Genomic DNA, 24,061 nt, shown 5'->3' on the forward strand with positions numbered 1-24,061 from the left:
CACTAAAACCGGTGGCGACGTGAACGCCCCTCAGCCCTGGGCGGCGCTGGGATAGGCTGGCCCTACCTTCCTGGATGCTGTTCTGCAGGTGGTTGACGATGGCAGCCAGGATGGTGGAGAGGCTCATGACCTGGGCGCACTGGGCCAGGCCGAGGGTAAAGAGCTCGTTCCAGCAGGCCCGCACCAGGCTGGTGTTGCAGTCCTGCCTGGGGACACAGAGGCGGGCTGGGTGTGGGGCCACTGCCCCTGCCCCAAGCCCTGCACACCCCACCCAAGTCCCGTCGGCGTGCGTGTGCCAGAAGCCTCTGGAGGGCTCAGGCCTGCTCTCCACGAACGCCGCGTCCACACGATGCCCCGCCTGAAGTCCCTCTGAGGACAGACGACTCTCTCAGCAGCCCTGGGTGGGGCTGGCCCCAGAGGCTGCAGCGACCAAGGGGAGCTCCCAAGCCTAGAGACGTGTCGCTGCCCAGGGAGGGGTGGGTCTCCACTCAGGACAGCGCGAGTAAGGCCCCCTGAGACCCTGCCTCAAGACTCGGGGACAAGTGCCTTCCGTCCACTCCGTCCCTGCTCCAGCAGCACGCCCGAGGCGCGTGGAGGAGGCGCAGTAAAGGTTGGGGGATGACACAGCCCTGGCAGCCAAGGTGGTCTCTCGCCACCAGTCTGCTGACTGTATTCATTCACAGAGGAACACACTGGAAGGGCCCTCAGACCCCTTCCGGGCCGTTTCTGGAGCCGGGGAGGTCCTGCCAGGGACACAGAGAGGAAGAGCCACTCACCCGAGGGCCTGGAAGGCGGGGATGGACCTGGCCCAGTGCATGGAGAGGAAGAGCAGGCGTGAGGCCGACTCGCAGATGTAGTGCACGTTGAGGTACTCGGGCATCGGGCTGGGCATCGTGAGCTGCAGGAGAGAGCACACGGCCCGGGGCCTGTCAGCACTCAGCCCTGTACAGACCCTCTCGGGAAGCGGGCCCACCCAGTGAGCTGGGGTCTGACGGGCCTGGAGAGCGGGGGGACAGGGCCCAGCTCATCCACAAGGACACGCTCCCTGACGCTGCCTCCCGGCACTGGTTCTCAGCAGTTCCACTCTGAGCTGCAGGTTCAAGTCTAAGTCCAGAGGGAACGGGTGGGCAGGGCCTGGCAGGGGTGTCAGGGAACATCGAGGCAGAGCAGAGCACAACCCAGGGGGCCGGGCTGGGCCCCAGGAGCCCCTCTGTCCCAGAAGGGCTTGAATGCCTCTGCAGCTGGAGTCCCCCCAGGGACCCTTGCCCTTCGATCCCTGGGCAACGGCGGGCAAGGACTCACGAGTTCATTCTAGCGAAGAATACTGGAGAACTGAAGACTCACTCTGCAGACCTCGAGACTAGGGGCTCAGGGAGCCTGGGAGTATCCTCAAGAGAGACGTGAGGCTCGGGAGGTGAGTGCAGAGGGGGGCCCTGGGGACCTGACCAGCCTCCAAGCGTATGTGAGAGCTACTTTCGGTGGCCCCAGCGGGCAGGAGGGCAGGCCCAAGAGCTGGGAACAATGCCTGTGGGAGTCAAGGGCCTGCCTAAGCTGATGCTGGAGCCAGGCTGTCCTGGGAGGGACGGCAGGGCAGCCTGCCTTGGCCTGTCCTGGCAGCGACAGAAGGCCACACCAGCCTCAGGGTCAGCGGCAGAGCCAGATGGCCAGGCGAGCAAAGATGGGCGAGAAGGCTGCCACCACCTGGACGGGCTCACTTCCAGATCTGGTTTTTAACCGCGGCAGGCAGGCAGAAGCCCTCACCTTAAATGTGACGTGAGTGTCTGAGAGGAGGGGGCCCTCGACCTCAATGATGGGCGTGGACTGGTCTCTGCTGATGACATGGATGCCCCCGCCGCCGCTGCCGTCGATCCCGTCCGCCAGGCTCGGAGGCGAGGCGCTGTCTGTGGTGTTAAGTGCCTTTGCTAAGGTATCAAATGCCCTGCGAGCAGAAAGGGAGCAAGCACGTGCTGTAAGTCCACTTCCAGGAGCAGCGCTCTAGCTGAGACATCCTTTAGGAAAACAGCCCAGCAGGAAGAGATAGTTACCTCTGCCTGAGAGGAGCAGCAGCGGCCGCCATGCGTGTCTCCCCAGGGTCTCAGACACTAAGCTAGATGTTATTTGTTCTCACACATAATTTTTGTTTTTCAGAACTACTCTCCAAGGTATAATTCCCTCCATCTCAGAAATGTGAAAGCTAACTTTGCCAAGACTACCAGGAGTTAAGTGGTAGAACTGGAATTTGGCCTAGCTCACATTCCGCCCTCTTTCCACCGGATCCAGACTGGCATCTTCTACCAGACCACAAGGGAACCTGAGGACCGCTGCCCGAGTGGCCCCCGCGTGGCCTGGCCTGACGGGCAGGAGTGGCAGGTCCAGCAGAACAGGCGCAAACGCACCTGCCGGCTGTGGGGAGTGCACCCTGGCAGGGGGCACGGGCGTCCAGCCGCCTGGTGCCATCTCACCGCCGGCTGTGGGGAGTGCACCCTGGCAGGGGGCACAGGCGTCCAGCCGCCTGGTGCCATCTCACCGCAGTATCTGTCCACCCTGAGGGCTCTGTCTCAGCTCTGGACTCACCGCTTGAGAAAATCAGGCTAAAGCACAAGCGAGAAAGGCACTGCGCTACTGACGTTTAGGTCCAGTAAACAGTGGCAGGCATGCTTGGACTCGTGAGCTTCCCCTGAATTACTCAGTCTCCTTTATCATCTGGAATGAAGTTTTCAGACTGTTTTGTATCACGTAACCTGAACAGGTCCACATCCCCATAGTTAAAACGAAGAATCAGACACGCAGGGGCCTGTGACAGTTCTGCAATCCGCCATTAAATACGGGGTAGGCACCCAGTGCTGCCCCGCCCTCGCAAAGCGTAACTGTGTGTTGGGAGGCCTCCGCTCTGGCTCCGTACCGAGTGATCTCACTTGCAGACTGGTCCTCCGGCTGCGTTTCTGCAGTGTCACCATTGTTAAGGGGTCCACTGAGGTTGGCGAGGGAAGTGACTACATTTGCCAGTGTGCCCAGGGCTCCCTGGCTTGTTTCAGCCTGTTAACCAGAAAACAGTGATATTAAAGATGAACATACACACGTGCCTCTCAGGAAAGTGAAGGTATCATTTTGTTTTAAAAGCAGCTTCTACGGAGGTGTGACTACAGTGGGCAGTGAGAGGAAGTGCTCTTGGTAATCAAACACTTCTGCATCTGGACTGTGATGGCAGTTACACAAACCCACACCCAGGTAAACTGACAGACAAGGGACAGACAAGGTGACACTCAGACAAGCTGGTGTCGCCAAAGCTTAAACCTTTGTGCTTCAAAAGGTTATCGGTAAAGTAAAAAACAACTCTCCTCCCACACACAAAAGACAACCCACAAAACGGGAGGAACTTTTTGCAAATTATACATCTGATGATGGTCTAGTAGCCAGAATAGCTAAAGAACTCTAACAGCTCAATAACAGGAAGACAAATAAGCTAGTTAAAAATGCAAAAAAAAAAAATGCAAATAAAAACCACAGTGAAATGTCACATCACACCCACTAGGATGGTCACAGTCAAAAGACATATAATGTCGAGTGCTGGCAAGGACGCGGGGGCAGCGGGAGGAACAAAGTGCACAGCTGCTGGAGAACAGCCTGGCAGTTCCTCAAAAATGTAAACGTACAGCTGTCACACGACCACAGCGATTCCGTTCCTACGCACGTATGTAAGAAAAGTTAAAATACACGTGCACAAACACTTGTACACAACGTTCACAGCAGCATTACTCCTAAGAGGCAAAAAGCAGAAACGACGCGACGTTCATCAGCTGCCGAATGGATCAACCACACGACACGCTATTTATCGGCACTGCGGAGGCCGCGACACGGTGAACCCTGAGAATATTACGCCACAAGCGCAGCCAGGCCCAGAGGCACGTGCCCCACGGCTCCCTCTACACGCAAGGCCCAGTACGGACAAGACCACAGGCAGAAGCACACGAGCGGCTGCAGGGCTGAGAGTGGGAGAAGGGGCAGTGACTGCTAGTGGGTTCAGGCTCTCTGTCTGGGGTGACGGAATGCTCTAGAATTAGTAGGAACAGTTGTAACAATTTTGTTAATATACTGAAAACCATGAATTACACGCTCAAAGGGTAAATTTTTCTGGTGTGTGAATTAATATCTCAATTTTTTAAAAAAGAAAGCCAAAAAAAAAAAAAAAGGTAAATCAAGGTACATAAATAAAAACGTCTGCTGTATCGTGATTACACACGTGAAAGACCAGAATCAGTGGAAAAGATCATAAACAGAAAAGCGATCAATAAATCACAGAACCACCACGTAACAGAATATGGATCTGATCTCTCTCATGTGAACACAGCATGTGACAGATACGCTGCAGAGTGAAAGAGACCCCACGCCTGGGCCCGTACCGTGAGCTGCCCACGGTCCTGAGCTACTTACTGCTCTGCAGGACGCAGCCCCGTGGAGAGGAGGTGAAGGGAGCATGGGTCTCGGTGGTATTTGAGATACCGTTACTTTTATTCAGAGTAAATGATTTTGAATGTATAATTATTTGATAGGAAAGAGCTTCCCAGTTAGCTCCTGAGAACACCTGCCCTCAGGGGCTCTGCGGTGCCCCTGGGGCGGGCCCTGCGGGGCGGGCGCACTGGGCCGCCTGTCCTCACGGTGCTTCACTCCTGCTGCCCAGCTGACTCCGAGCCGTTAGCGGTTAGAGTGGGCGCTGCACGCTTCATGGACCTGACCTCCTCAAGGTTCCCGTCGCCCCTGCCTGGTGGGCACCTGCTCTGCACCGGCCTCTGTGTGGGTGGCACATGGGACGGGGTGCTGTCCTCGGCCATCGGGAGTTCGGGGCGCTCGGGCCCTATTTCCTGCTCCTGGTGTGCCCGCCCCTCTGCCCAGGCGGTCAGTCATGCCCCACCTGTCTGCCGGGCGAAGGCCACGCGCCTGGGGAGACGGCTCAGCGGCGCCCGAGGCCACGAGGCCGACCGCCCCGCGGGAGACGGTCAGAGCAGGCAGCGGGCCTCAGTGGCCCTCAGTCCTCGTCCCCTTCCCCTAGCCCCAGGAGGACGCCCTGGGACGCACTGCGTGTGCCTGAGCAGACGGGGCCCGGCTGCGGCTCTGAGGGGCAGAGCAAGGCCGGCACTGTCCCCGAGGGGCTCCTTCCAGAGCAGGGCCTCGGGCTCAGTGCAGCTGCCGCCCCGTCACTTGGGCTGTGTCGGGGACCACAGGCCATAGACACAATGGGCTCCCTTGCCAGGATAAAGCCCTCTCCTCAGTCTCCTCCCCAGGAGGCAGCCAGTGTCTATGTCTCAGGGTGACAACCGTCTGGGTCTGCACACTGGGTTCCCCGCAGTTGCCCCGCTCTGTCCCTGTCAGCCCTGGCGGGACTTCTTCCTGTGGTCGCCTACTACAGAGGAACTGGGGGCTGCTGCCAGAGGCCGTCTTAGGAGAGGCAGCGCTTCCCCAGCCGGCCGGCAGTCTGCCCAAGTGCATTACCGGGGGAGAGACCTCAGAAGAAAAGAGACCACAGAACATTCGCCAAGGAGAACGCTAGCTCCTGACGTGCTGTGACCATGAGCAGCCCACAGCACGGCTGTAACCCAGGACACGGAGGTGCGGAGTGCACACCCTCCACCCTGAAGCTGAGAGCATCGTGCGCGTCAGAGTGCCCGTGTGGAGACAGAAACAGGAAGGGCGCGAGTGGGACATCACCTTGCAGTCCGTGGCCAGGAGAACCGTTCCGTCCTCACGGATCAAAGGCTGCTGGATGTTCACAAGCATCCCTGGATCAAGAAGACCTGTTTGTCTAGTTAAGACATAAAGAAACCCAGAGTAGCTTCCAGTGTTTAGTGCAGAGTTCACGCTGCACTGACCCTGTGCATCTGCGGGCCAGGCCGGAGGACGCGCTCGCTCGCTCACTCGGCGCCAGCGAGCCGCCAGCCCTGCTCTGCAAGGAGACGCGCCTGGAGCCGGGCCTGCCCGAGACAGGACGTGGACACGCCTCTCGGCTCTCCCAGCGCTGCCACCTGATCTCGGAGCACCAGCAGGGCATTCCCAACCCTGGGGCGCGCCACAGTACAAAACAGGGCTTCTCGTTTCCCTCTGCTCCTTTAAAGTTAGGTTTGAGAGATCGCACTAAAAACAACGTGTCACTGACCCGTGGTGCTGCCCAGACCACACCTGGGTCTCACGCCTTTTATCTCTACTGCAAGAGCCCCGATCCTGACTCACGGAACAGCCGTTTTCCTGCATGAACGATGCCTGAACTACAGCACGTAATCTGAGCCCCTGAGACAGGAAGCTCTGACCCCATCCTGGACCCCTCCTGAGCCCACCCCCCGAGGGCCCGTCCAGGGCTGTGACTGCAGCGGCTCCAACTCGGTGGCCGAGGCCCGCAGGTGGGGCCATCAGCCCCCCACAAGGAGCACCTGCACCACCCACGTCAGCTCCAGGGCCCCCCAGGCTGTTCACAGGCACTGACCTCGCCCCATCCTTCTCGGCCACGAATGTCGGCGTGGCTATCAGAGGACTCCGCAGGTCCTTCCGGATGTAGATCTTCTCAGTGGACGCAGCACAATTGCTTGGTTTCTCCCGCTGCACGTCAAAGGGTTTCCGTTCACTCTGCACAGCTTAAGTGACAACAGAAACACCTGTGTTGAGAAGAAAGCGCCACACCAACAAAAGCCACTCCCTCTGCGGGAGGTGGGGTTCCCCTGGGCTGAGCCCGCTGCTGTGGGGATGATAAGCTCCGTGGCAGACATGCCTGGCCCAGCTTCCACTGGAGACTCTCGCTGCTCACAGGACTCTCTCCCGGGGGAGAAACAGCCCCTCAGGTGGGCCCAACAGAGCTGCCCACCCCCCTGGGGCGGAGGATGCACCCTAACGCCCGGCTCCAGCCAGGACAGCTTCCGCCACCTGCCAGCGGGGGTCACACCAGCAGCCTCTCCCTTCGGCGTCTGGCAGAGTGCATGCACACGTGCCAGAAACAACGGAAGAGAACAGACCTTCACGGGGAAAGAAAAGGGGCGGCAGACGCAGCAAGACAAGGGCGCTACTTCACAGGCAGGGATCTGAGGCTCAGAGGGCATGTGCCGTGCCCAGGCCCCCCAGCTCCCGGGGCAGGGCCGGGGCTGCCTTCTCTCGGCTTCACCCCAAAGCCTGTGTCTGCTCCCCACACACGCACGCTGGCTCCCGCATGTCGGGAAAGATTTCACTGTGGAAACTGACCCTGCCCAGCAGCGGCGTCGCCGCACCACCGAGCTGACCCAAAGGGTGAACCGGAATGAAACCCCAGGGGACACGGTGGTCTTGGCGTACTCGAAGGCCACGCACCGAGACCTCATTCTCCCCTCTTGTTAACGCGTGTGGGTGTGAGCCCTGCTACTCACACTCCATTTTCATGCCCATCTCCAGGCACTTCTTCAGCCGGCAGAACTGGCAGCGGTTCCGGTGGTGTTTGTTGATGATGCAGTCCTGGCTGCTCCGGCAGCTGTAGGTCAGGTTTTTCCTCACGCTCCTTTTGAAGAAACCTTTGCAGCCTTCGCAGCTGACAGCCCCATAGTGGCGGCCTGAGAGAGGAAGGGACATCTGTGGGCCTGCTGTGTGGGCTCCCATGCTGGCAGCCACGGGCCAACTGCGGGCCCCCAGGCCTACATGTCCTCCTCCCACCTTCAGAGGAGCCTGCGAGGCCACGACGGAGGCCGCAAGCTCGGACATGGTACCCGGCACTGGCAGATGGCGTGCCCAAGCTCGGCTCCCGTCAGAGGCCGTGGAGAGGGCTGGGTGGGCAGCCTGGCTGGGAACCCTCAGCTCCGCTGTCCTGCTGGGAGCAGCGCGGAGCTGACAGCAGCCTGCGCTTCCTCAGCCCCCGGGGTCTCGGTCCACATTCACTCCCTCTGTGAGTCCCGTCCTGGCTGCAGACGAACCTGGGGGCGGGGGCGGGCGGGGGTGTGACCAGAGGACGCGGTGTGGGGGCTGTGACCGCATGGCCCAGGAAGGCCACCACGCCTGCAGCTCACGGTGGTTCCATCCTCGAGGTACACGTCCCGAGCACAAATCTTTATCCTAGGCTTATTAACTCTGGGGTCTCTGAACTCTAAAGAGTCCCATCGGTTTACCTTTCGTCACAATCCCGGTGGGGACTGACTCGAGCATGCTCTCCTGTAACCCAGGGTCACAACTGCACTTCAGGGTCAGAGTTCACGGGGTCACCATGGAAGCAGCTGCAGCGCAGCCCACTGCCCTGAGCCCCGACGTGTGGGGCCCTTCTCCAGCTGTGCACCTGGGGGCCCCAACTGTGGGGCTCTGAGCACAGTGGTGCTGAAGTGACTCTGCACACATCTTTCTTCTTTCCCTGCAGTGGATTTCCTCGGGCTCTTGAGGCCGTAGAGGGACCTCTCATGTCTAGACAAAGGCACTGCAAGCCTGTGTTGAGCTTTAAGCCCAGAAAGGGGAAGCTGAGCAGATTCTGTGGCCTCTGGTACACTCAAGCTTCATTCATCTGCTCAAATCTTTACAGGTCTCTCCTTGTTGAGCAAGAAGATGGGGATTCAGAGACACAGGGGTCAGAAAGGCCTGTCACGAAGCAACTAGAAAAGAGCACATCCAGTGCCCAGAGGCCTGAACACAAGGGCAACGAGGACAAAGGCTGCGCAGGGGAGGCGCAGAGAAGGGAGAGCGCTGCGGCAGAACGGGCAGGGCTGGGGCTTCCTTCCTGACCAGGGCTCGTCCTCCTCTTCAGAGGCCTAGCTCACCTTTTTTTTTCCCAAACCGGGACCACCAAGTACCCAAAGCTGCTATGAATGCAGTGACCACAGAGCACAGGTCAGTGTCCCCGGCATCATTACTGTCGACGGCTCCTGCTGGGGCCAGGCCTCTTCTGAGGTCCCTCGTCCCCTCCCGACCGTGCAGGCCCAGGAGTGTGTCCCCAGAGACACAGGGGCTGTGCGTGTTACGCTCCCCGGGGTGGGCCGCCAGCTGGAGCAGCCTTCTCTTTATCCGACAGCACACGCTCAACCACTGAGGTCCCGACTGGGACTCCAGCCACAAGGGCACGTTCCCTCCTGTTTATCACCCTGGGTTATAGGGAGGGCGCGAGAGACGAGCTGCAGTGTGGACCGGGGCGGGACGGGCAGCAGACGTCCTGTGGAAGAGCAAAGCGCTGCGCAAATGCTGACTACGCTCACGACTGATTACGTTTTTTTTTGGCCATAAGGGTATGTGGGATCTTAGTTCTCTACCAGAGATCAAACCCAGTGGAAGCATGTTTTTAATCACTGGACCATGAGGGAAGTCTTGATTACCTTCTTACTAGTACAAAAATAATCACAGTCAACCATGATTTACAAATCACAGACAGTTTCCTGACTTTTCCTTTTGATTCCTATAATCTGACAACCTGATCTGCTTATGGACATCATCATCCCAATAAAGAAAAGTACAGTCGAATTCTGACCCCCCACCCCGCTGCCCGGACCTGGTCTGTGATGCCGGCCCCTGAGGTGCACCCGCGTGACCACCGCTGCTTACCTGAGGCTTTGTCGCCGCACACCACACAGTACTCCACCACCTGGGGCCGCTGGACGTCGGTCTTCCCCAGCAAACGCTCCACAGAAGCAGAGTCCGTGACGATCTAAGAATAAACAGGAAATAAGATGATGAAGACACAGAAGAGCTGTACAGAAAAGATTTTCATGACCCAGATAACCACCATGGTGTGATCACTCACCTAGAGCCAGACATCTGGAATGCGAAGTCAAGTGGGCCTTAGGAAGCATCACTACGAACAAAGCTAGTGGAGGTGATGGAATTCCAGTTGAGCTATTTCAAATCCTTTAGATGATGCTGTGAAAGTGCTGCACTCAATATGCCAGCAAATTTGGAAAACTCAGCAGTGGCCACAGGACTGGAAAAGGTCAGTTTGCATTCCAATCCCAAAGAAAGGCAATGCCAAAGAATGCTCAAACTACCGCACAATTGCACTCATCTCACACGCTAGTAAAGTAATGCTCAAAATTCTCCAAGCCAGGCTTCAGTAACATGTGAACCATGAACTTCCAGATGTTCAAGCTGGTTTTAGAAAAGGCAGAGAAACCAGAGATCAAGTTGCCAACATCCGTTGGATCACTAAAAAAGCAAGCGAGTTCCGGAAAAACATCTACTTATGCTGTATTGACTATGCCAAAGCCTTTGACTGTGTGGATCACAACAAACTATGGAAAATTCTTAAAGAAATGCGAATACCAGACCACCGGACCTGCCTCCTGAGAAATCTGTATGTAGGTCAAGAAGCAACAATTTAAACTGGACATGTAACAACAGACTGGTTCCAACTCGGGAAAGGAGTATGTCAAGGCTGTATATTGTCATCCTGCTTACAGAGTACATCATGAGAAATGCTGGGCTGGGTGAAGCACAAGCTGGAATCAAGACTTCTAGAAGAAATATCAATAACCTCAGATATGCACATGACACTACCCTTATGGCAGAAAGTGAAGAGGAACTAAAGAACCTCTTGATGAAGGTGAAAGAGGAGAGTGAAAAAGCTGGCTTAAAGCTCAACATTCAGAAAACTAAGATCATGGCATCTGGTCCCATCACTTTATGGCAAATAGATGGGGAAACAGTGGAAAAAGTTGATAGACTTTCTTTTCTTGAGCTCCAAGATCACTGCAGATGGTGACTGCAGCCATGAAATTAAAAGACGCTTACTCCTTGGAAGGAAAGTTATGACCAGCCTAGACGGCATATTCGGAGAAGGCAATGGCACCCCACTCCAGTACTCTTGCCTGGAAAATCCCACGGACGGAGGAGCCTGGTAGGCGGCAGTCCATGGGGTTGCAGAGAGTCGGACACGACTGAAGTGATTTAGCAGCAGCAGCAGACAGCGTATTAAAAAGTAGAGACATCACATTGCTGACAAAGGTCTACCTAGTCAAAGCTATGGTTTTTCCAGTAGTCATGTATGGATGTGAGAGTTGGACTATAAAGAAAGCTGAGTACCAAAGAACTGAGATGCTTTTGAACTGTGATGTTGGAGAAGACTTGAGAGTCCCTTGGACTGCAAGGAGATCCAACCAGTCAATCCTAAAGAAAATCAGTCTTGAATATTCACTGGAAGGACTGATGCTGAAGCTGAAACTCCAATACTCTGACCACCTGATGTGAAGAACTAACTCACTGGAAAAGACCCTGATGTTGGGAAGGATTGAAGGCAGGAGGAGAAGGGGGCGACAGAGGATGAGATGGTTGGATGGCAGCACTGACTCAATGGACATGAGTCTGAGTAAGCTCTGGGAGTTGGTGATGAACAGGGAGGCCTGGCGTGCTGCAGTCCACGGTGTCGCAGAGTTGGACACGACTGAGCGACTAAACTGAACTGAAGATGATGAAAAACCAGAACAAGAAGCCAAGTCAGGATCAACTGAATTCCTAATCTTGGGTTTCTAAGAACAACTCTGGGCAGAACTGGGGAAACCCCACCTGACAGCCTCCTCTGCCAGCGGGAATGGGGGCCAGGCCTCTGGGCCACACCCTTCGGCAGTGGTGGGGGTCGGGTGGGGCTGCCCAGGGTGTGATGTTACTTCTCAATGACCCACCCTCCAATCTGCTACCACCACCAAGACCCGGGGCAGTGGGGGAGTCCCGTGCAGATGCTCCAACCATGAGGATACTCAAAGTCTCTGGCTGCTTCTCTACACTCGTGAAACAGCTTGGAAGTTCAGACTAGTACATTTAGCAGAAAAATAATTAAGCCTTACTGATTAAACAACTAGCTCTCTCGTGAGGCTCTGGAAGTGGAGGGACTAGGACAGGGAGCCTCTGAAACCTATTTCTCCTGCCTTTGTAGGAGACTTTCTACACGACCCACCGTGCTCTCCATTTACAAGAGTGATGTGACTGAAAAAGGCGCATGAAAAAGTGAACAACAGCTGCTATGAAATAATGTGGGTCACAGCCTAGCCGAGGCCAAGGGGCTTGTGTAACTCAATGAAGCTATGAGCCATGCCACGCAGGTTCACCCAAGATAGACGGGTCACAGTGGAGACAAAACGTGGTCCACCGGAGGAGGGATCGGCAAACCACCCCAGGATTTTTGCTGCGCGAGCTCCACGAACATGAACAGTGTGAAAAGGCAAAAAGATACGACACTGGAAGATCAGCCCCAGGTCAGAAAGTGTCCAGCACGCTACTGGGTAAGAGTGGAGGGCAAGTCCTAACAGCTCCAGAAAGAACGAAGTGGCTGGGCCACAGTGGAAACAACGCCCAACCGTGCATGTGTCTGGTGGTAAAAGTCAAGTCTGATGCTATAAAAGGAACGTTAGGTCTATGAATCAAGGTAAACTGGATGTGGCCAAGCAGGAGATGGCAAGAGGAAACATCGACATCTTAGGAATCAGTCAACTAAAATGGATGGGAATGGGTGAATTTAAATCAGATTACCATTGTATCTACTACTGTTGGCAAGACTCTGTTAGAAGAAATGGAGTAGCCATCATAGTCAACAAGAGTCTGAAATGCAGTACTTGGATGCAATCTCAAAAATAACAGAAAGATCTCAGTTCGTTTCCAAGGCAAACCATTCAACATCACAGCAATCCAAGTCTATGCCCCAACCACTGATGCCAAAGAAGCTGAAGTTGACCTGTTCCATAAAGACCTTCTAGAACAAACACCAAAAAGAGGTGTCCTTTTCATCATAGGGGACTGGAATGGAAAAGAAGGAAGTCAAGAGATACCTGGAGTAACAGGCAAGGTTGGCCTTGGAGTATAGAATCAAACAGGGCAAAGGCTAACAGAGTTTTTCCAAGAGAAGACACTGGTCACAGCAAACACCCTCTTCCAACAGCACATAAGAGATAACTACACAGAGACCTCACCAAGTGGTCAATACCAGAATCTGACTGAAATTCTTTGCAGCCAAAGATGGAGAAGCTCTACACAGTCAGCAAAAACAAGACCTGGAGCTGACTGTTGCTCAGATCACGAACTCCTTATTGCAAAATTCAGGCTTTAATTGAAGAAAGTAGGGGAAACCACTAGGCCATTCAGATATGACTTAAATCAAATCCCTTATGATTATACAGTGGAAGTAATGACTGACCGGTTCAAAATTGGGAAAGAAGTACAGCAAGCCTGTATATTGTCACCCTGCTTATTTAACTTACATGGAGAGTACATCATGTGAAAGGCTGGGCTGGATAAATCACAAGCTGGAATCAAGATTGCCAGGAGAAATAACAACCTCAGATATGCAGGTGACACCACCCTAATGGCAGAAAGTGAAGAGGAACTTAAGAGCCCCTTGATGAAGGTGAAAGAACAGAGTGAAAAAGCTGGCTTAAAACTCAATATTCAAAAAACTAATATCATGACATCAGGTCCCATCATTTCATGGCAAATAGAAAGGGGAAAAGTGGAAACAGCGATAGATTTTATTTTCTTGGGCTACAAAAATCACTGCAGACAGTGACTGCAACCACTAAATTAAAGGACGCTTTCTCCTTGGAAGGAGAGGCATGACGAACCGAGACAGTGTGTTAAAAAGCAAAGACCTCACTTTGCAGACAAAGGCCGCCACAGTCAAAGCTATGGTTTTTCCAGTGGTAACGTACAGGTATTAGAGTTGGACCATAAAGAAGGCTGAGTGCCAAACAATCGATGCTTTCAAATTGTGGTGTTGGAGAAGACTCTTGAGAGTCCCTTTGACAGGAAGGAGATCAAACTAATCCATCCTAAAGGAAATCAATCAACTCTGAATATTCACTGGAAGGACAGTTGCTGAAGGTCCAACACTTAGGCCGCCTGATGTGAAGCTGACTCACTGGAAAAGGCCCTGATGCTGGGAATGACTGAAGGCAAGAGCAGCAGCGGGCAGCAGACAATGAGATGGCTGCATAGCATCACGGACTCAATGGGCATGAACTTAAGCGAATTTTGGAGACGGCGAAGGGCAGGGAAGCCTGGCATGCTGCAGGCCATGGGGTCGCAGAGCGGGACACCACCACCACCACCACTAAGCCTTACGGTCATTTAAGCGCAGTGACTATATACAGAAATCATTACGTGGGATGACCTCTTGTAAGAGATGCGAAAGATCACAGCCATCCTCTCACGAGCGAGGAGTCTGAGCAAGCAGGGAGGAATTCAGATTTCAGGTGATCAGAGTGGAAGCTGGGAAGGGAAGGATGAGTAAGTCCATCATGCAGTGTCTCAGAAGCACAGCTCTGAAAGCTCTGCACACTGGTGTTCTGAACACAGCTGAGCAGAAGGAAAGAAACCCTTTCCTTCCTGAATTCTCTCCACAGCGGAATGCCCCTGCAAAACACATGGATGCTTAGCGGCTTTGCTCACAGTGCTCAAAAGGCTGAAGCGACCCCAGTACCCATCAACAGATGAATGATAACCCACGCGTGGTCCATCCGCAGAGCAGAATATCATTCAGCTTTAAAAGGAGGAAATCCTGACACGTGTGACCACACAGATGAACCTTGAGGATACTGGGCTCAGTGAAATTAGCCAGTCACAGAAGGACAAGTATTACAGGAGTCTCCTCATGTGAGGTCCCTAGAGTCATCAGACCCACAGAAAGGAGCGGAGTGGTGGCCAGGGGCTGGGGAGAGGTGGGGACAGGTGTTTAATGGCCATAGAGCTTCGGTCGGGGAGGATGGGGCGTTCTGTGGATGGACCAGAGCGGGGGAGGGTTGCAAAACAACGCCAATACACTGAACTGGACACTTGAAACTGACTGAGGCGGTGAAGTCCACGTCACCACAAGCTTCTTTTTAATTAGAAAGCAGAGCTAAACACGACGGTGGACTGCACGCGCCCTGTGCTTGGCCAATGCGGGACACCGGCCTGAGCCCTACTCCTCCAGGTGCTGGACCTGGACATTCAGCGCATCCCAGTAAGCCTGCTCTTCTGCCAGCTCCTGCTCTTCCCTTCCCTGCACCTGCACGGATCCCACCTCGCCCATCAGAGGGAGAAGCAGGGCAGGAACAGAGGCCAGAGCTGAGGGGCCACAGGCTGCAGCCCACAGGAGCAAGGACAGAACAGAGGGCTGGCCAGGCCGGGTCAGATCAGACCCAGCCGGCCCTCACCTGGCTGTGGTCAGCTGTGGTGAGACAGTCATCCAGGGGGCCACACCACCTGCTCAGTCGGCCTCCTATCTCCACCCTCCCTGAGCACTGCAGTAGCTGCCGTCTGGGCCTTGCCCCTCACTTGCTGCTTTTCACTTGAACCAAGGCAGCAACCTGCCATGGCTGCAGGTCCTCAAAGGACCTTCAGGGACGGATATGGCCTCCAGAGTAGAGGTGAGAGTCCAGAACAAGCGTGGCAGCAGAAATGCTGAGATAAACACCTGTCAACGGGTCTTACTTGGATCCTGCCGGGGACGAGGTTGTCCGAGGTGGTGAATATGAGCTGCTTGGCACTGGAGGTCTCTGGGGAAGCCAGGATCACCTTCCCAGTTCCAGCTCCATCGGGGCTGGTCAGGATGAACTGCTGCTTGGGGGATCCGGAGGCGTCCACCGCGGTGACGATCTGGATCTTCTGCCCCGTCTGCTGGTCGGTCACGATCTACAAGACACAACGCGGAGGGGCTCTCACAGAGAGCGTGCAACTGCCAGCGCCGGCCTGGGGGTGGCTGGGCCAGGACGGCCTCACCAGGGCCGGAGAGGGGGCAACAAGGAGCCTTTCAGAGTCCACTTCTCACAGAGCTGTGTCACTGCAGGGTGATACCATCCCTACTACTCTTACAGTCACAATGCTCTTCAGAAGGAGGGGACGGGAAACTGCACCAAGGCGCCGCAAAGGCGCAGATTCCAGGGGCCAGGCCCGTCCTGGGGGCGTGGCCTGGGGCGTGGCCCGCGGCTCGAGACTGCTCCGCCGCACACGTGGGTGAGAGCAGTTCCGGGCCTAGACCCCCACGGTTCTCACCACAAGGAGAATAAACATTCGTGTTTCCTTTTCCTTTTCTCTGTGTCTGCATGAGTTGGTGAATGTTAACTAAACGTATTGTGGCAATCACTTTACAATGTGATGGTACAATCTAAGTTACTGTGGTTTATACTCAGAACAGTGCTGCATATCAACTAAGTTTCAATTAAACTGGACCGAGAAAGGCCCCTTCTGTTATGAATGAAATGGAGACAATAATAAACAGTAGACGGTATCTTAACTTACATATATAGAGAGAGTGTGCTTAAGGAGGTCCATACATCCATCCGTGCTTGGCTCCATGTACATATGGATGTGTGTACCTCCTTGTTCTAGGCAAACTGAGAAATGTGAACAACTCTAACTTTTATTTTTTGGCCACGTTGCCTGGAACTTAGTTCCCCTGACCAGGGATGGAACCCAGGCACCCTGCACTGGAAGCATGGAACCCAAACCACTGGATGAGCAGGGAATGACCTCTCCTGAGTTTCTGAACCCAAGCTGACAAAGGCTGCTTTAAAGAAGGGTGGCCTCCGAAGGGCAGGCCCTGTAAATGCCCGCCTCGGAGTGACGCGCAGGGGGCTCCTTGCTGACAGCCCAGCCTCCCGCCGTCCTGACTCTGAGGTCCTCAAGCACAGACATGACACCTGGCTTGGGCTGCACCCGCAGGGTCGGCACCGGAGAGAGGCCGTGAACGAGACCACGGCAGCCCTGGAGGTAGTGAGCGCCGACTCCGACAAGCCCTGAGCCTGGCTCTCCGGGGACACCCACCGCTCAGGAGGCCCCTGCAAGAGGGGGTCTCTTCCCTGCGTCCCTGCCCCAGTGCACCAGTCATGACTAATCAGCTGCTGTGGGAAGAGCAACTTCTCTGCCTCCCGATCGTGATGTTCACGGAAGTTGTTCCAGCCCATTCCTGCCTCTCTTCCAGGCCAGGCACCGGCCCGGAGCACTGCCCGCTCTCTCCCCAAGGACCCAGCAGGCCTTCCCGGCAGACGGGACTCCTGGGGTGCTCGCGCTGGGCCCTGGGCCGGGCAGATGTGTGGTGTCTCTGGGGGACCCCAGGGCCCTGGGGCACATCTACAGACGGACCTGTGCCCCCTCCTGACAGAAATGCCTCGGGACACGGCATCCCCAGCAAACGCACAGAGTCCTACCCAGCGGCTCTGCCAGTGTCCAGTACAGGAGACGAGCCAACGCTGGTAGGTGCCCAAGAAAATGGCACAGGCAAGGAAGCCCGTTGCTTAACGCGTGCTCACTGGGCAGCTGCTCGCTGGTGAGCGCTGCTCCCGGTACTGAGGGTGCAGACGTGAGCCCGGTGGGGAGCCCACCTGCCAGAGGACAGACCGGCCGTGCAGCCATCGCACAGTCAGCGCCAGCGCCACGGAGGATGCCAAACAGCAGGGGAACGGAGAGAGCCCGACACGGGCAGGGCGTGGGGCAGCCTGAGGAGGAGAGACTGCTCTGAGGGAGTGACGCTGAGGCAAGAGAGGGGGCCATGCAGAGCTGCTACAGCGCGGGCCAGAGGCCCCGCACACTGTCACTCCCGCCAAGGGGCCAAAGGCCCACCACGCTAGAAGCAGGGCCCTCAGCGGGAAGGACAGGAAGGACCTTTCACCGTTACCAGCTGCGGTGTGCCGGGCCCCTGGAGCAGTCCAACTGGAGACAGAGAACTGGACCGGGTGAGAAAACATGTCCCGGCGGCCAAGGGAGGGCCTCCTGCCTACTTCGTGAGGAGGGGAGCTAAATGGCCTTCGAAAGGCCCTCCCCTAGCCTGGAGATCTGGGAGTCAGAGGTCTGACCTCCTCTTCACACCTGTCAGCTCTCACTTTCTTCCTGAAGTGTTCTGGAATCTCACAGTGACCATGAGGTGGGGAGACCTTGCTAACACACATGGGCAGGCAGACTCCGTAATGAGACTGAGGAGACAGTAAACTGAGGGGACGTATCCAAAGATTAAGTCTCCTCAGAGGAGAAAGGTGTGGCAGGGAGAATCATGTCCCCTCAGAACGAAGTCTCAGCCCTGGCCCCCAGGACTCACACAGCTGACCTAACTTGGGGCAGCCCCTGCGGATGTCGTTGACCTGAGTGGCAGCGCACTGTGCTGCCCTTTAAAAGGCGCCCACGTGACAACAAAGGCAGAGGCGGCAGTGACTCGGCTGCAAGCAGAGATGCTCCCCTAGAACCGTAAGACAGAGCCCGGCCCTGCCGACACCAGGATTCCGGGTTTCTGGCCCCCAGAAGAGGAACACACTTCTGTTGTTTTAAGCAGCTCAGTTTGTGGTAATCTGTTGCGGCAGCCCCAGGAAACACACACAAGACGCAAGCTTTAATTTCTTTACTTGGAACAAATGTGCAGACTCCCAACCTGCAAACGCTAACAAACTGCGGGCGAGGCAGGGAGCGGTGGGGGAGCACTGAAGGGACACTGTTCTGACTCTTAAGGCTAAGGCCTTCCGCAGCCTGCTTCCTATCAGTGCGGCTTTAATGCTGGTTCTGAAAAGCACTTTTGTTCTGATGTGACTGATACACTGCTTCCCTGCTGGCTCAGCTGGTGGAGAATCGCCTGCAATGTGGGAGACCTGGGTTCTTACCCCTGGTTGGGAAGATCCCCTGGAGAAGGGAAAGGCCACCCACTCCAGTGTTCTGGCCTGGAGAATTCCAAGGGCTGTACAGTCCATGCACTGATACACTAGAGAAGAACGTGTGTCTAATGTGAATCGTGAGTGTGTCTGTAACACTCTTTTCAGTGAGAAACACCAGGTGAACACAAAGAAGGCCTCCGGTGAAGCGAGTGGTGCGGGAGAAGCCAGCACAGGGGCCCCCGGGACGTGGTCCCTGCACCCTCTACAAGTGAGCTCCAGTCTCCTTCAAGTGAAGGCCGCGTGCACTGGGTTGCGTGCACTCCTGTGGACACACGTAGCATGGCAGTTTACACTGAACCCACGCCCGTTTTTAGTGTCAGCAACAGCTCCTGAGCATTGAGCCATAACGCCATCTCTCCCCGCTAGCCCTGTGTGGCGTTCGCCGCTCAGTCTGCACAGGGTGGGCACTGCTGGGGATGTGCAGCCCTGTCAGAGCAGTGCCGACTGCGCTCTACCAGCCCAAGGCCCCGGGTTCTAATCCAAAAGGCTCTCAGCGATGGCCTCACATGCTGCCATTCTCGTCTATTCACCCTCTCTGTTCCAGCCAGGCTGGGCCCATCGTTTCTACTGGAAAAAAGAGCTTGCAAAGGGACGGCTTGAAGGCAAAAAGCCAGTCATGACCTAACTTCCGTTTCAATTCTCCAACTTTTACATTAAAAAAAACAAAAAAAAAACTAAACTCCAATTGACAACATTTAAAAGTGGGGTATTTCCCACAGAAGTCCTGTCTACTGCTCTTCAGGCTTCCCTGATGGCTCGGGGTAAAGAATCCACCTGCAATGCAGGAGCTGGGGGCTCAACCCCTGGATTGGGAAGACCCCCTGCAGGAGGAAATGGCAACCCACTCCAGTATTCTTGCCTGGAGAATCCTGTGGACAGAGGAGCCTGGCGGGCTATACAGTCCACGGGGTCACAAAGAGTCGGACACAAATGACCACCCATGCGCACACACACACACACAGTTCTTTTTAACAAACGAGCAGCTCTGGCCATCCTGGGCCCACGTCCCCCCCTGTGCCAGCGGGGTGGGTGTGGCTGCCCCTTTAGCTGGTTTCCCCAACCCCTGCCCCGCCTCCTCCTCCACTGCTGCTTGGGCCTGGGAACACCTGAGTCTGTGATTCTGAGATGGCGCTTGGAGCTGCAGCCACGACTGGAATGCCTGCCCACTGCCTTCCAGCCGCGTCAGCGTGGAGCAGCCCTCTCGCTTTCTGAGCCTGCTTACAGCTCTATAAAAAGGATCTCCAGGGAAGTGAAACAACACACGTCAAAGTGCTTGGCACACAGCCTGGAACATAACAGGACCGAGATGAAAGTACTTCCCTTCTCTCAGCTCTCTCACTTCTCCCCCTCACTTGGGAAGCCTTGTCTCAGCCATTTCATCTCATCAATTCTCCCCCACTGAGTAAATCAGGACTTTCTTTTGCGGCTCACTCACGCGTGTCAGGCCCTAGGCTCACTTCAGTTCAGTCGCTCGGGTGTGTCTCTTTGTGACCCCATGGACTGTAGCACGCCAGGCCTCCCTGTCCACCACCATCTCCCGGAGCTTGCTCAAACCCACGTCCATCGAGCCATCCAACCATCTCATCCTCTGTCGCCCCCTTCTCCTCCCGCCTTCAATCTTTCCCAGCATCAGGGTCTTTTCCAATGAGTCAGTTCTTCGCATCAGGTGGCCAAAGTATTGGAATTTCAGCATCAGCATCAGTCTTCCAATGAATATTTAGAGCTGATTTCCTTTAGAATGGACTGGTTGGATCTCGTTGCTGTCCAAGGGACTCTCTCAAGAGTCTTCTCCAACAGCACAATTCAAAAGCATCAATTCTTCAGCACTCAGCTTTCTTTATGGTCCAACTCTCACATCCATACATGACTCCTGGAAAAACCACAGCCTTGACTAGACGGACCTTTGCTGGCACTAGGCTAGAGACAGGCATTACGGAGATGGTGCCTGCTTTCACCAAGCTTTTAGTTTAATGAGAAAGACTGGCAAAAAAACAAGTAAACAGACCAACCAGGAAATAATTTAAGTGTATGATACATGCTTTGAGGGGAAAGATCAGGCTGGGGTAAGAGAAAAATGCAGGCACTTTAGAAAGAGAGATGAGGAAATGCCTCTGTGATGAGGTGACGTTTTAAAGAAGATTCAAGGATAAGGAGAATGGTGGCAGGTACAGGTCTAGGGGAAAGTGTGTTCTAAGCAACAGGACATGTTCTGATGAGGGACGTCCTGAGAGGAAGGAGCTCTGGGAACTGATGTCAGGCCCAAGGATCTAGAGGGGAGGGGGCTGGCCCTGTGGGGAGTGTGGGCCTCTAAGCACAGTGAGAGCCACTCAGGGGCTGTTCCCCAGAAGCAGGTCTTCCGGTTTCTTGTGCTATTGGAGACCTGCCCTATACTATTCTATATACACAGACATTCACACATGCATCCCAGACAGACACACAGGTCTTTATGTAATACATGCAAACTCTGTCATCACTACAGGCCAGCACACGTTAGAGCATAACAAAGAACAGCAGCAAAGATAACGAAACTTAAAATGAAAACGGTAAAAAATGTTTAAACATTTTTTGAACTACACAAAAAAGTAAATGATTTTTTAAATAAATAACTCATATGAATAATTAGTGTTGCTCACAGGCGAAATGATAAAACATTGGCCCATTCTCCATTTGGCCCCACGAACGCCTCAATTCCTACAAGTTCAGGTGGGTAAAATACCTGACAAAGTTTTCTTTCTTAAATAAGATAAAATGTGTTTTCTAAATACACTCAAAGTTTTAAGTGAGGGAATGATGGGAAACAAAGACCTTCTTAGATGTTGGCTGGAAACTGGCAGCTGGGGGGCAGTTGGGGCGGCCCTGGGGAGAGCTGAGCGCGGAGGCGGGCGCAGGCGGGGGGGCACCAGCGTGGAGGCGGCGCCAGAAGCGGCCCTCCGGTCTCCAGCCTGAGCAGGCGGTGGACGGGCGAGAGGCGGCAGGCACTGAGAGTCTGCTTCTGGCCTGCCAAGTGTGAGATGCCCAGGTGAGGATGTCCAACCAACTACAGACAGGTGAGTCACGCTCAAAGTACACTTCCAGTTGCAACTTCCACACATAAAGGGCTGGGAAGTCATCATTCCGTCCTTAAAAAAAACTGAAAACCAAGGACTTTCCTTGAGGGCCCATCAGAGAGCTGACCGTGAGGCACACTGAGATCTGGAGAGAAGTGGATGCGTCAAGTCTACGGTCTGCTTACGTGGGTCAGAAGCCAAGCGGGCAGGAAACCCAAGTGGTGATCCCAGTGAGGCTGGAGACCTCGTGTACACTCGTGTACACAGCACAGGGCTGAGAAACTCCGGGGGGTAAGGTCACAGAGGGTCCCGCATGCTCACGAGTTTCGGCTCCAGGAACCCACCTGGGTCTCCTGGTAAAGAAATGAGAATGATCTTCTGGTGACTCTGGCAGGGGAAGAGGGAAGAGTATTCTTGGTAACAACAAAACAAAACAAAAAACTCAACGTAACCAAGGTCTGTTCCCCAGGAGAGAAGACTTTACCAGAGACTTGTCTTATCCCACTGCGGAAAGGCCATTTCTTCAACTCCAGGTCCCTCTACCCTGCCTTTCTCATCTAAGTGGGGGCAGGGGAAATAAATAAATACTTGTGAAGGTCATAGCCCAAGGACAGAGGACCATGAAAATACTGAGATTTCGTCATAAGATTACAGACCTGGGCAGTGTATTAAAAAGCAGAGACATTACTTTGCCAACAAAGGTCCGTCTAGTCAAATCTATGGTTTTTCCAGTGGTCGGGTATGGATGTGAGAGCTGGACCGTAAGGAAGGCGGTTCAGTCGCTAAGTCACGTCCGACTCTTGTGACCCCATGGACTGCAGCCTGCCAAGTGCCTCTGTCCACGGGATTCTCCAGGGAAGAATACTGGAGTGGGCTGCCATTTCCTTCTCCAGGGGATCTTCTCAACCCAGGAATAGAAACCAAGACTCCTGCCTTGCAGGCAGGTTCTTTACTGACCAAGCTAAACTGATGCTTTTGAATTATGGCATTGGAGGAGACTCCTCAGAGTCCCTTGGACTGCAAGGAGACCCAACCAGTCCATCCTAAAGGAAATCAACTCTGAATAATTCACTGGAAGGACTGATGCTGAAGCTGAAGCTCCGATACTTTGGCCACCAGATTCGAAGAGCCAATTCATTAGAAAAGACCCTGATGCTGGGAAAGATCGAAGGTGGGAGGAGAAGGAGATGACAGAGGATGAGATGCTTGGATAGCATCACTGACTCAATGGACATGAGTTTGAGCAAGCTCCAGGAATTGGTGATGGACAGGGAGGCCTGGCGTGCTGCAGTCCATGGAGTCGCAGAGAGCTGGACACAACTGAGTGACTGAACAGCAACCACCCTTCCCTTACACCTTACCAACTAGGCTACAGAATGGTAACAGCGGATTACGGCTGAGCTTCAAGATACAAACTCTCTGAGGAGGAATATCTAGGGCAGCTCAAAGTCAAGAGGACAGAAACAAAGGCATCTAGAGGAATCTGAAGTTTCAGCCACTTACAGCCACAGCAAACATTACACAGAGCGCAACCCCCAGCCAGAACAACAACGCCTCATACAGAGGCTGATGCACTTCCGTTCCTGCTGTCTAACACAGCCAACATTGTCTGACATTTAGCAAAAAAAAAAATACACAGAATTTCAAAACATAAGAAAAATACAATCTGGAAAGACAAAACAAGCATCAGACCCAGACTCAGATGTGACACAAATGTTAGAACTTTCAGATAAGGAATTTAAAATAACTCATGATCAGTATCTAAGGATCTCTGAAGGAAAAAAAAAATAGACAACATGTAAGAACAAATGATAAACCTACAGAGATATGAAAATTCTCAGAAAACATAGCATGCTAGAAATCAAACACACTGCAGCAGAAATGAAGTATGCCTGGGCACAACCAAGGAAACCACCGGTGAGCTTGAAGACAGGCCCGAACAAGCCCTCCACTGAAACGTGAAGGGGAAAGCACCAAGAAACCAACGCAGAATACACACGCGACACACAAAACCCAGAGCACAGGACCCAAGAACCACGGGATAGCTGCAGGAGAGAACAGATACGTAACTAGAATACCAGAAGAAGAAGTATTCAAAGTAATAATAGGTGAGAACTTCCCGTAGTTAATGACAAAACACCAAACCACAGATCCATGAAGCTTAGAGAACATCAAGCACAGTAAGAACTCAAAAACTACATTTAAGTATATCCTATTTATAAGACCAAAAAAGATAAAAAGTTAACTCTCCCTGTCAAAAACATGGGAAAAGATTTCTCTCCCACTCTCCGTTTGGGAGAAAAGTCCACCTCACCAATAAAGAAAAAAAAAATTTTAGAGCAGATTTGTCTTTAGAAACCATGCAAGACAGAAGATGATAGAGCAAAATAGTTCAAATGCTGTTGAAATGAACCACCAAACCAGAATTCTACATTTGACAAACAT

At 54.0% G+C, this 24,061-nt stretch overlaps 1 protein-coding gene across 7 annotated transcripts in view; it reads right to left on the reverse strand.

Moving 5' to 3' along the window:
* The window catches only part of NR2C2 (nuclear receptor subfamily 2 group C member 2), a 114,961-nt gene that overhangs the window by 9,611 nt on the left and 81,289 nt on the right, over positions 1-24,061 (reverse strand). For all 7 annotated transcript variants that reach the window (XR_011563087.1, XM_070776950.1, XM_070776953.1 and 4 more), the window contains 9 exons: positions 15,367-15,567; positions 9,520-9,622; positions 7,380-7,559; positions 6,473-6,620; positions 5,704-5,797; positions 2,903-3,036; positions 1,762-1,939; positions 777-898; positions 67-206 (listed from right to left, as the gene is read on the reverse strand). Coding sequence is in view for 6 of the 7 variants with exons in the window: in XM_070776950.1 (XP_070633051.1) it covers positions 67-206; positions 777-898; positions 1,762-1,939; positions 2,903-3,036; positions 5,704-5,797; positions 6,473-6,620; positions 7,380-7,559; positions 9,520-9,622; positions 15,367-15,567 (1,300 nt within the window). In the remaining variant the exon portion in view is untranslated. The remainder of the gene's footprint in view (positions 1-66; positions 207-776; positions 899-1,761; positions 1,940-2,902; positions 3,037-5,703; positions 5,798-6,472; positions 6,621-7,379; positions 7,560-9,519; positions 9,623-15,366; positions 15,568-24,061) is intronic.

This window comes from Bos indicus, chromosome 22 (assembly GCF_029378745.1).
Source record: "Bos indicus isolate NIAB-ARS_2022 breed Sahiwal x Tharparkar chromosome 22, NIAB-ARS_B.indTharparkar_mat_pri_1.0, whole genome shotgun sequence".
In the NCBI taxonomy this organism is placed as follows: domain Eukaryota; kingdom Metazoa; phylum Chordata; class Mammalia; order Artiodactyla; family Bovidae; genus Bos; species Bos indicus.